Source organism: Salmo salar, chromosome 17 (genome assembly GCF_965601325.2).
Source record: "Salmo salar chromosome 17, fSalSal1, whole genome shotgun sequence".
Taxonomy (NCBI): Eukaryota; Metazoa; Chordata; class Actinopteri; order Salmoniformes; family Salmonidae; genus Salmo; species Salmo salar.
This window is the reverse complement of record NC_138307.1, coordinates 83,385,849-83,398,870: the sequence shown is the minus strand read 5'-3', so window position 1 is coordinate 83,398,870 and position 13,022 is coordinate 83,385,849. Positions and strand designations below refer to the sequence as shown.

The 13,022-nt window shown below is 44.4% G+C and overlaps 2 protein-coding genes across 3 annotated transcripts in view; both read right to left on the bottom strand.

Annotated features, from left to right (window-relative positions):
* On the bottom strand, window positions 1-12,133 carry LOC106609860 (solute carrier family 35 member E3). Of its 2 annotated transcripts, XM_082964266.1 has the most exons (6): window positions 11,378-12,133; window positions 7,049-7,064; window positions 6,266-6,360; window positions 5,693-5,851; window positions 983-1,065; window positions 1-669 (listed from the first exon to the last, which is right to left on the bottom strand). In XM_082964266.1, the coding sequence occupies exons 1-6, from the start codon at window positions 11,777-11,779 to the stop codon at window positions 483-485; spliced, it is 942 nt and encodes a 313-aa protein (XP_082820392.1). In that variant the 5' UTR covers window positions 11,780-12,133; the 3' UTR covers window positions 1-482. The 2 variants fall into 2 exon arrangements, with proteins under 2 accessions (XP_082820392.1, XP_082820393.1); XM_082964267.1 differs by lacking the exon at window positions 7,049-7,064 and having other exon boundaries at window positions 6,266-6,376.
* Window positions 12,134-12,299: 166 nt separating this feature from the next.
* Window positions 12,300-13,022, bottom strand: part of LOC106598668 (nuclear pore complex protein Nup107) — a 39,416-nt gene continuing 38,693 nt past the window's right edge. Inside the window, exon 26 of the mRNA XM_082964265.1 lies at window positions 12,300-12,523. Coding sequence (XP_082820391.1) covers window positions 12,416-12,523 — 108 coding nt within the window. The 3' untranslated portion in view covers window positions 12,300-12,415. The remainder of the gene's footprint in view (window positions 12,524-13,022) is intronic.

Here is a 13,022-nt window from a genome sequence, read left to right as displayed (position 1 = left end):
TCAATAAAATACCATTTATTGAAGATCACAGTATGAAAAAAAAATCATTCAATAATGCAAAAGTATCTTCAGCATTTGGAAATTGTTAAGAGCAAGTTGTCCACTCTTTTATCGTTCCCGGCAAAAATACTGAAATATAAGACAGCATCTTGAGTAATGCAAAACCAATGTAAATACTAGGCTTGCTGACCTTCCACATCTTCCAATACAGTATACATTCCACTTCTTTAGCAGTGTATTATCATCATTATCTTACAAAACATGATCATTAGTGTTCCCTGACAGAACTATCTCACTGTTTGGCCAGTTCCCCTTTCACTCAACAATCACATTCCAACTATAGAATTCTAGTTCTATGATTCCAACCTCTAGTTCTATGATTCCAACCTGGCCCTTCCCTCAAACAATCCTAGGGAACCAGTGAGTTGTCAAGCAACCAATGAGAGCAGCAGCCTCTATGGATTGGCACTCCGGTGGGCCTATCATGGCCTCTGGACCAGCTTGCTCTTGCCCTCCTCCTGCTCTGCCAGCTTGAAGTGGGTGTAGGAGAGGATGCCAGCGAGGGTACAGAGGATGCCCAGGCCCTGGTTTAGAGACAGGGGGTCCTGGAAGAGAACATAGCCCCCCAACAGGGTGATGCAGAACTTGAAGTGGCCAAACATGTTGTAGCTGTAGGAGTTCACGGTTAAGGTCAAATTAAAAAAGAAGGCGCACACAGTGAATTTGAAATGTATCACATACACAACTTTGTAATATTGACCCCAGAGTTATACTAGTTGTCATGGTGATTCCTCACATCATATCTCCTCGCCTCCTTATCAACAATATTGGAGGAGAAGGTCAAAGGTCCCTCCACTCTGACCTTATTCTTCAATGAGTTTTGAGAAGGAGAGATGATGTGAGGAATCGAGGACAGATGAATTGACATTTTTGAGACAGTCCTGTGGTTGACCCTTGACCTCCAGCCAGAACAAAAGGATACGTGACAGCAGAGGTGTTCCCTATGATCCAGTAGATTGACAGGTTGACTAGGAAGGCTATGAGGCCAGATAGCATCACCATGGCCTGGAGGAGAGATACAACAACATGTTAGCATCATCCTGGTCTGAAGGTAGAGATACAACATGTTAGCATCACCATGGTCTGAAGGTAGAGATACAACATGTTAGCATCACCATGGTCTGAAGGTAGAGATACAACATGTTAGCATCACCATGGTCTGAAGGTAGAGATACAACATGTTAGCATCACCATGGTCTGAAGGTAGAGATACAACATGTTAGCATCACCACGGTCTGAAGGTAGAGATACAACATGTTAGCATCACCACGGTCTGAAGGTAGAGATACAACATGTTAGCATCACCATGGTCTGAAGGTAGAGATACAACATGTTAGCATCACCATGGTCTGAAGGTAGAGATACAACATGTTAGCATCACCATGGTCTGAAGGTAAGAGATACAACATGTTAGCATCACCATGGTCTGAAGGTAGAGATACAACATGTTAGCATCACCATGGTCTGAAGGTAGAGATACAACATGTTAGCATCACCATGGTCTGAAGGTAAGAGATACAACATGTTAGCATCACCATGGTCTGAAGGTAAGAGATACAACATGTTAGCATCACCATGGTCTGAAGGTAGAGATACAACATGTTAGCATCACCATGGTCTGAAGGTAGAGATACAACATGTTAGCATCACCATGACCTGGAGGAGAGATACAACAACATGTTAGCATCACCATGGCCTGGAGGAGAGATACAACATGTTAGCATCACCATGGCCTGGAGGAGAGATACAACATGTTAGCATCACCATGGCCTGGAGGAGAGATACAACATCATGTTAGCATCACCATGGCCTGGAGGAGAGATACAACATCATGTTAGCATCACCATGGCCTGGAGGAGAGATACAACATGTTAGCATCATCCTGGCCTGGAGGAGAGATACAACAACATGTTAGCATCACCATGGCCTGGAGGAGAGATACAACATGTTAGCATCACCATGGCCTGGAGGAGAGATACAACAACATGTTAGCATCATCCTGGCCTGGAGGAGAGATACAACATGTTAGCATCATCCTGGTCTGAAGGTAGAGATACAACATGTTAGCATCACCATGGTCTGAAGGTAGAGATACAACATGTTAGCATCACCATGGTCTGAAGGTAGAGATACAACATGTTACCATCACCATGGCCTGGAGGAGAGATACAACAACATGTTAGCATCACCATGGCCTGGAGGAGAGATACAACATGTTAGCATCACCATGGCCCGGAGGAGAGATACAACATGTTAGCATCACCATGGCCTGGAGGAGAGATACAACATCATGTTAGCATCATCCTGGTCTGAAGGTAAGAGATACAACATGTTAGCATCACCATGGCCTGGAGGAGAGATACAACATGTTAGCATCACCATGGTCTGAAGGTAAGAGATACAACATGTTAGCATCACCATGGTCTGAAGGTAGAGATACAACATGTTAGCATCACCATGGTCTGAAGGTAGAGATACAACATGTTAGCATCACCATGGTCTGAAGGTAGAGATACAACATGTTAGCATCACCATGGTCTGAAGGTAGAGATACAACATGTTAGCATCACCATGGTCTGAAGGTAGAGATACAACATGTTAGCATCACCATGGTCTGAAGGTAGAGATACAACATGTTAGCATCACCATGGTCTGAAGGTAGAGATACAACATGTTAGCATCACCATGGTCTGAAGGTAGAGATACAACATGTTAGCATCACCATGGTCTGAAGGTAGAGATACAACATGTTAGCATCACCATGGTCTGAAGGTAGAGATACAACATGTTAGCATCACCATGGTCTGAAGGTAGAGATACAACATGTTAGCATCACCATGGTCTGAAGGTAGAGATACAACATGTTAGCATCACCATGGTCTGAAGGTAGAGATACAACATGTTAGCATCACCATGGTCTGAAGGTAGAGATACAACATGTTAGCATCACCATGGTCTGAAGGTAGAGATACATCATGTTAGCATCACCATGGTCTGAAGGTAAGAGATACAACATGTTACCATCACCATGGTCTGAAGGTAGAGATACAACATGTTAGCATCACCATGGTCTGAAGGTAGAGATACAACATGTTAGCATCACCATGGTCTGAAGGTAGAGATACAACATGTTAGCATCACCATGGTCTGAAGGTAGAGATACATCATGTTAGCATCACCATGGTCTGAAGGTAGAGATACAACATGTTAGCATCACCATGGTCTGAAGGTAAGAGATACAACATGTTAGCATCACCATGGTCTGAAGGTAGAGATACAACATGTTAGCATCACCATGGTCTGAAGGTAGAGCTACAACATGTTAGCATCACCATGGTCTGAAGGTAAGAGATACAACATGTTAGCATCACCATGGTCTGAAGGTAAGAGATACAACATGTTAGCATCACCATGGTCTGAAGGTAGAGATACAACATGTTAGCATCACCATGGTCTGAAGGTAGAGATACAACATGTTAGCATCACCATGACCTGGAGGAGAGATACAACAACATGTTAGCATCACCATGGCCTGGAGGAGAGATACAACATGTTAGCATCACCATGGCCTGGAGGAGAGATACAACATGTTAGCATCACCATGGCCTGGAGGAGAGATACAACATCATGTTAGCATCACCATGGCCTGGAGGAGAGATACAACATCATGTTAGCATCACCATGGCCTGGAGGAGAGATACAACATGTTAGCATCATCCTGGCCTGGAGGAGAGATACAACAACATGTTAGCATCACCATGGCCTGGAGGAGAGATACAACATGTTAGCATCACCATGGCCTGGAGGAGAGATACAACAACATGTTAGCATCATCCTGGTCTGAAGGTAGAGATACAACATGTTAGCATCACCATGGCCTGGAGGAGAGATACAACATCATGTTAGCATCATCCTGGTCTGAAGGTAAGAGATACAACATGTTAGCATCACCATGGTCTGAAGGTAGAGATACAACATGTTAGCATCACCATGGTCTGAAGGTAGAGATACAACATGTTAGCATCACCATGGCCTGGAGGAGAGATACAACATGTTAGCATCACCATGGTCTGAAGGTAAGAGATACAACATGTTAGCATCACCATGGTCTGAAGGTAGAGATACAACATGTTAGCATCACCATGGTCTGAAGGTAGAGATACAACATGTTAGCATCACCATGGTCTGAAGGTAGAGATACAACATGTTAGCATCACCATGGTCTGAAGGTAGAGATACAACATGTTAGCATCACCATGGTCTGAAGGTAGAGATACAACATGTTAGCATCACCATGGCCTTGAGGAGAGATACAACATGTTAGCATCACCATGGTCTGAAGGTAGAGATACAACATGTTAGCATCACCATGGTCTGAAGGTAGAGATACAACATGTTAGCATCACCATGGTCTGAAGGTAGAGATACAACATGTTAGCATCACCATGGTCTGAAGGTAGAGATACAACATGTTAGCATCACCATGGTCTGAAGGTAGAGATACAACATGTTAGCATCACCATGGTCTGAAGGTAGAGATACAACATGTTAGCATCACCATGGTCTGAAGGTAGAGATACAACATGTTAGCATCACCATGGTCTGAAGGTAAGAGATACAGGTAACAACAGCACCGTAGCATGTTAGCAGCATTAGCAACATCAGTATTTTACCACTGTTTGTTATAACTAGTCTATCTCCAGGGGGTGGAAGTGGAGGGTTGTGGACCTTAGGGGTCAGTACAACAGTGTTGAAGTTAGCTCCTTTGACCTAGTGGCAGGTTTGGTTGCTGGGCAGACTACTGGCCACGCACAGCTGAACATGCTTTGACATGTCCGTAGAGAACTAGTGCTTGTGTGCCTTCAGTGACTCATCTCATATGAGTAATCCATCACAGGATGTAGTCTCTCACTCATTCTGAAGATAAACTGAAAGTATCAAACACCTCTCTCTCTCTCTCTCAAAATAATTTACATTAACAAAATAAACTATTTGAATATTTAGGCCAAGCCAGGAATTCCCCCAAAGTCTCCCCCTCCTTCTAACCTTGCATGCAAAAGAGCTGATGGTTTCTCTGGCCCATCTGCTTAGACCTGGTCTTAAAGTATCTTACCCCAGTCATGCAGTATGAGTCAGGTAGTGGGATTACAACTTCACCATCCCTGAACCAACCAAGGCCACGGCATTCATCATGTTCTGAACAGACTCACAATGCTGAGCTCTTCCAAGTATGTTTCCCTGTGTGTCTCAGAGAGAGAGAGAGGAAACTGTAGAATAACTCTCAGTGACAGAGTTAATGCTGAGTTCTTCCAAGTATGTTTCCCTGTGTGTCTCAGAGAGAGAGAGGAAACTGTAGAATAACTCTCAGTGACAGAGTTAATGCTGAGTTCTTCCAAGTATGTTTCCCTGTGTGTCTCAGAGAGAGAGAGGAAACTGTAGAATAACTCTCAGTGACAGAGTTAATGCTGAGTTCTTCCAAGTATGTTTCCCTGTGTGTCTCAGAGAGAGAGAGAGAGGAAACTGTAGAATAACTCTCAGTGACAGAGTTAATGCTGAGTTCTGATTAGGTGTACTATCCATTAGCTAACTGATCGGTGGTCTCTCTTTCCCTCCCCCCCTCTCTGTCTCTTACCAGTGCTGGGAAGGACCAGGGTCCGAAGATGCCCCCCTCCCCAGAGAGAGGTTCGAAGAAGGGCACGAGGGAGAGGAGGAAGGCAGAGGACATGGGGGCCTGGTAGTAGAGTAGCTGCATGGAGTTTACCTGGAGCTCATGCTGTTTCACACCTACCCACTGAGATAGAGGGAGAGAGAGAGGGAGGAAGGTGGGGAGGAAGGTGGGGGGAGAGAGGGAGGGAGGTGGGGGGAGTGAGGGAGGAAGGTGGGGGGAAGAGGGGGAGGATGTGGGAGGGAGGTAGGGGGAGAGAGATGGAGGGAGGGAGGTGGGGAGAGAGAGAGAGAGAGATGTATTATCAATCAATTATGAGGCCTGAGATAGTAGTACAATACACCTTGATAATAAGAGGTATGAATAAGGCAAGAAAGTCCACTAACGTGTCTGCATCCCAACTAGCACCCTATTTCTTTCAAGTGCTCTACTTTTGACCAGGACTCATAGGGAATAGGGTGTCATTTGGAAGACAGCCGGTTCACACATAGACTGTAGTGTTCGCCAGGTCCAAGTGCACTTCAAAGCATCACTACTTACCACCTGATAGAGGGAGGTGACGAACACTCCTAGTGTGGCAAAGACCATCCCCAGGAGGTTGAATCTCACATCATAGTAGGAGTTGAGGATCACACCTAATGTTATGGGTACCTAGTAGACAGACACACAGGAAGTCACATCACCTAACATTATGGGTACCTAGTAGACAGACACACAGGAAGTCACATCACCTAACGTTATGGGTACCTAGTAGACAGACACACATCACCTAACGTTATGGACACCTAGTAGACAGACACACAGGAAGTCACATCACCTAACATTATGGGTACCTAGTAGACAGACACACAGGAAGTCACATCACCTAACATTATGGGTACCTAGTAGACAGACACACATCACCTAACGTTATGGACACCTAGTAGACAGACACACATCACCTAACATTATGGGTACCTAGTAGACAGACACACAGGAAGTCACATCACCTAACATTATGGGTACCTAGTAGACAGACACACATCACCTAACATTATGGGTACCTAGTAGACAGACACACATCACCTAACGTTATGGACACCTAGTAGACAGACACACATCACCTAACATTATGGGTACCTAGTAGACAGACACACAGGAAGTCACATCACCTAACATTATGGGTACCTAGTAGACAGACACACATCACCTAACGTTATGGACACCTAGTAGACAGACACACATCACCTAACATTATGGGTACCTAGTAGACAGACACACAGGAAGTCACATCACCTAACATTATGGGTACCTAGTAGACAGACACACAGGAAGTCACATCACCTAACGTTATGGGTACCTAGTAGACAGACACACAGGAAGTAACATTACCTAACGTTATGGGTACCTAGTAGACAGACACACATCACCTAACGTTATGGACACCTAGTAGACAGACACACAGGAAGTCACATCACCTAACGTTATGGACACCTAGTAGACAGACACACATCACCTAACGTTATGGACACCTAGTAGACAGACACACATCACCTAACGTTATGGACACCTAGTAGACAGACACACAGGAAGTCACATCACCTAACGTTATGGACACCTAGTAGACAGACACACATCACCTAACGTTATGGACACCTAGTAGACAGACACACATCACCTAACGTTATGGACACCTAGTAGACAGACACACAGGAAGTCACATCACCTAACATTATGGGTACCTAGTAGACAGACACACAGGAAGTCACATCACCTAACATTATGGGTACCTAGTAGACAGACACACAGGAAGTCACATCACCTAACGTTATGGGTACCTAGTAGACAGACACACATCACCTAACATTATGGACACCTAGTAGACAGACACACATCACCTAACGTTATGGACACCTAGTAGACAGACACACAGGAAGTCACATCACCTAACATTATGGGTACCTAGTAGACAGACACACAGGAAGTCACATCACCTAACATTATGGGTACCTAGTAGACAGACACACATCACCTAACGTTATGGACACCTAGTAGACAGACACACATCACCTAACATTATGGGTACCTAGTAGACAGACACACATCACCTAACATTATGGACACCTAGTAGACAGACACACAGGAAGTCACATCACCTAACATTATGGACACCTAGTAGACAGACACACATCACCTAACATTATGGGTACCTAGTAGACAGACACACATCACCTAACGTTATGGACACCTAGTAGACAGACACACAGGAAGTCACATCACCTAACGTTATGGACACCTAGTAGACAGACACACATCACCTAACGTTATGGACACCTAGTAGACAGACACACATCACCTAACGTTATGGACACCTAGTAGACAGACACACATCACCTAACGTTATGGACACCTAGTAGACAGACACACATCACCTAACGTTATGGACACCTAGTAGACAGACACACATCACCTAACATTATGGACACCTAGTAGACAGACACACAGGAAGTCACATCACCTAACGTTATGGGTACCTAGTAGACAGACGCACATCACCTAACGTTATGGACACCTAGTAGACAGACACACATCACCTAACGTTATGGACACCTAGTAGACAGACACATAGGAAGTCACATCACCTAACATTATGGACACCTAGTAGACAGACACACAGGAAGTCACATCACCTAACGTTATGGACACCTAGTAGACAGACACACAGGAAGTAACATCACCTAACGTTATGGACACCTAGTAGACAGACACACAGGAAGTCACATCACCTAACATTATGGGTACCTAGTAGACAGACACACATCACCTAACATTATGGACACCTAGTAGACAGACACACATCACCTAACGTTATGGACACCTAGTAGACAGACACACATCACCTAACATTATGGACACCTAGTAGACAGACACACATCACCTAACATTATGGACATCTAAACTCAGCAAAAAAAGAAACGTCCTCTCACTGTCAACTGCGTTTATTTTCAGCAAACTTAACATGTGTAAATATTTGTATGAACCTAACAAGATTCAACAACTGAGACATAAACTGAACACATTCCACAGACATGTGACTAACAGAAATGGAATAATGTGTCCCTGAACAAAGGGGGGGTCAAAATCAAAAGTAACAGTCAGTATCTGGTGTGGCCACCAGCTGCATTAAGTACTGCAGTGCATCTCCTCCTCATGGACTGCACCAGATTTGCCAGTTCTTGCTGTGAGATGTTACCCCACTCTTCCACCAAGACACCTGCAAGTTCCTGGACATTTCTGGAGGGAATGGCCCTAGCCCTCACCCTCCGATCCAACAGGTCCCAAACGTGCTCATTGGGATTGAGATCCGGGCTCTTCGCTGGCCATGGCAGAACACTGACATTCCTGTCTTGCAGGAAATCACGCACAGAACGAGCAGTATGGCTGGTGACATTGTCATGCTGGAGGGTCATGTCAGGATGAGCCTGCAGGAAGGGTACCACGAGGGAGGAGGAAGTCTTCCTTGTAACGCACAGCGTTGAGATTGCCTGCAATGACAAGAAGCTTAGTCCGATGATGCTGTAACACACCGCCCCAGACCATGACGGACCCTCCACCTCCAAATCGATCCCGCTCCAGAGTACAGGCCTCGGTGTAACGCTCATTCCTTTGACGATAAATGCGAATCCGACCATCACCCCTGGTGAGACAAAACCACGACTCGTCAGTGAAGAGGTGGGTTTGTATGAACCCAGCGACGGTGGGTTCCAAAGTGATCCATTTTTCATTTGGAAGAGTCAGCTTTTTAAAGCAACATGGCTCAGTTTAAATCGTTTTTACATTGTAGTAAAACAATATCTCATTTGATATGCGTTTTGACATAAAATTACTACATTCTGTAGCAATGAATGTTTTTTGTGCCCATAGGCGACGTTGTTGCCGGTGATGTCTGGTGAGGACCTGCCTAGCATTAGCGTAATGACTAGAAGTCTATGGATATCTGCTAGCATGCTAGTACGTGTAATGACTAGAAGTCTATGGATATCTGCTAGCAGGTGTAATGACTAGAAGTCTATGGATATCTGCTAGCAGGTGTAATGACTAGAAGTCTATGGATATCTGCTAGCATGTGTAACCGATGTGAAATGGCTAGTTAGTTAGCGGTGGTGCGCGCTAATAGCGTTTCAATCAGTGACGTCACTCGCTCTGAGACTTGAAGTAGGGTTTCCCCTTGCGTTGCAAGGGCCGCGGCTTTTGTGGCGCGATGGGTAACGATGCTTCGTTGGTGTCAGTTGTTGATGTGTGCAAGGGTCCCTGGTTCGAGCCCGGGTTGGGGCGAAGAGAGGGACGGAACCTATCACTGTTACATTGATGCTGTTGACCCGGATCGTTGGTTGCTGCGGAAAAGGAGGAGGTCAAAGGGGGGGTGAGTGTAACCGATATGAAATGGCTAGTTAGTTAGCGGTGGTGCGCGCTAATAGCGTTTCAATCGGTGACGTCACTCGCTCTGAGACTTGAAGTAGGGTTTCCCCTTGCGTTGCAAGGGCCGCGGCTTTTGTGGCGCGATGGGTAACGATACTTCGTGGGGTGTCAGTTGTTGATGTGTGCAAGGGTCCCTGGTTCGAGCCCGGGTTGGGGCGAAGAGAGGGACGGAACCTACACTGTTACACATGCTAGTAGGTGTAATGACTAGAAGTCTATGGATATCTGCTAGCATGCTAGTAGGTGTAATGACTAGAAGTATATGGATATCTGCTAGCATGCTAGTAGGTGTAATGACTAGAAGTCTATGGATATCTGCTAGCATGCTAGTAGGTGTAATGACTAGAAGTCTATGGATATCTGCTAGCATGCTAGTAGGGGTAATGACTAGAAGTCTATGGATATCTGCTAGCATGCTAGTAGGTGTAATGACTAGAAGTCTATGGATATCTGCTAGCATGCTAGTAGGTGTAATGACTAGAAGTATATGGATATCTGCTAGCATGCTAGTAGGTGTAATGACTAGAAGTCTATGGATATCTGCTAGCATGCTAGTAGGTGTAATGACTAGAAGTATATGGATATCTGCTTGTGAAAGTACCTCCAACGTCCTTCATACTGGACAGAGAGATTTTATGACTTTGCCAGCTAGTGACCACTCTGCAAAGCTGCCTCCAGTACATGAATCATCATGATTCAATGTAGAGCGTAATCACTGTACAGTTTTGTGGGAATGACATTGGAACTACGAAACATATTTTAATTTAGCTGTGATTATATTACCACTTTCTGGGTGGAGTTATATTTATTATTTTCAAAGAATATTAATATTGCCAATTTCACATATAATGACGTCAAATTTGGTTTATTCCAAGATGATAATGAATTCAATTTCCTGGTCAATAATTGAATTGTATTATTGAAATTCTGAAACTCACTACTACATTTGAAACATACATGATATGCATCATTTAATGTATATAAGACCTCTGAAAAAGTTAGTTTTTCTTCAAACTTGTGTGCTTGTTTGTGTATAATTCAACTTCGGTATGTTTGTACAATTAGAAAAGTATTTTATATTAAAAATAAAAAGGTATAATCTCAATGCCAATCTGCCATTCTGTATGGAATGCTAGATACTTTGTAGCAGGCAGCAGCATTTGTACATTGCAAACCCCCCTACCTCCTACCTACCAAAGTCAACTTGATCTTGGTGGAGAATGTCTTCTTGTAGTACATTGTCTGTATGACAATGATCACAGGAGTTGTCATCACTTTGGCCAGCTGGTAAGTACCGATGGTGTTGTTTTGTAAAGACAGATTGGTGAAAGCCACGAAGCCACAGAAGCTTAGAGCGAGACAGATAATTTTGGTGGGTTGGAGACTCTTTGGCGCAAATATGTCCATCTTCTGGCATACCCATAGTCCAAGCCATGTCACAACGAAATGGATCAGAGTTAGAGTCATGTTTGGGAAGCCATAGTGAACATAGATCCATTTGTTGATGAAAACGATGCATATCGATGATAGCAAGTTGGCCAATAATCCAATGACGAGGCGGCTGTTCGAGAAAAGGTCTGACAGTCGGTTAGCCATGGTCGTCTTGATAACTATCCTGTAAAATCTACATACAGGTTTCAGTAGTACTGTATAGCATGAAGCTAGCTAGCTAATGTAAACCAGCAAAAATGTCTACCCTCTGCCACACATCAGGAAAAGTTGCAGGGGTCTTTCCAGGCTTCGACACTACCGACTGACCGGGCAAACATCCCCTTCCGTAAACATTTACAGGTCCTATACAGTGGCATTACATTCTATAGTGTTCCGGTCCTGCATGTACAGTTGTACAACGCTTTCATACTTTTCATACCATCGCATGTGGCTCCTCCAGAAAAAGGAGCCTGGTTGCAACTTAACGGGAGTAGTGACGTCAGATGATGCGACCTTTACTTCCGTGTTCTGCAGAGAGAAGCAGCCACGTCAGAGTCCTACAGCGCCTACCCATGGACACCATGTCTTCTCCACCTATACAAGCTGTCTCAAACCTTCCTTATACTCTTCTAGAGTCAGATACATATTTGCATCCTGCCTGTGCAAGGCCCAAAGACAAACAATATTTCAGTCAAGTCACTTTTATTGTATACAAAATGCAGAAAATCATTCACTCCATTTCTTAAATTTGGCAACAAAAAAAACTAGATGATAAAAAAGAAATGTCCGGTTGGGGTGTATTTATGGTTGGATCTCGTACCCCAGCGGGTCCAGACCCTTATCCAATAAGAGAAGAGACGACTCCCTCATCTTCTGAAGGAACTTCCTCAGCTCATCCTTGGAGAACACCTGAAAGAGAGCGAGAGACCGAGAGAGAGAACATAGTTAGCAAAAAGAAGAGGATGGGAAAGTAGAAGAGTGAAAGAGGAGAAAGCAACACAGTGACAGGGAGAGAGATGCTGTAAGATAGTGTGTTGAGCTCTAATGTTGAAGTGCTTCTACACCTGCATTACTTTCTGTTTGGGGTTTTAGGCTGGGTTTCTGTAAAGCACTTCGTGACATCAGCTGATGTAAGAAGGGCTTTATAAATACATTTGATTGAAGTCGTTAGGCCAGGCTCACACTCAACCTCCGTCTACCCAGAGATCCAGCTTGACTGGTGGTGCATTCCAATAGTCTAAAGTGGGCTCCTCTCCTCGTCTCATTGCCTTCATCAGTACTGATGTGAAAGAATTGGACAGGTGCCAGATGAAGGAGGAGAGGAAGCCACACTAGACTATTAGGTGAAAGTCAATAGTGTTTCCTTAAAGCCACAATAGACTTGAGAAGCACCTCAGAGCAGAGTAGT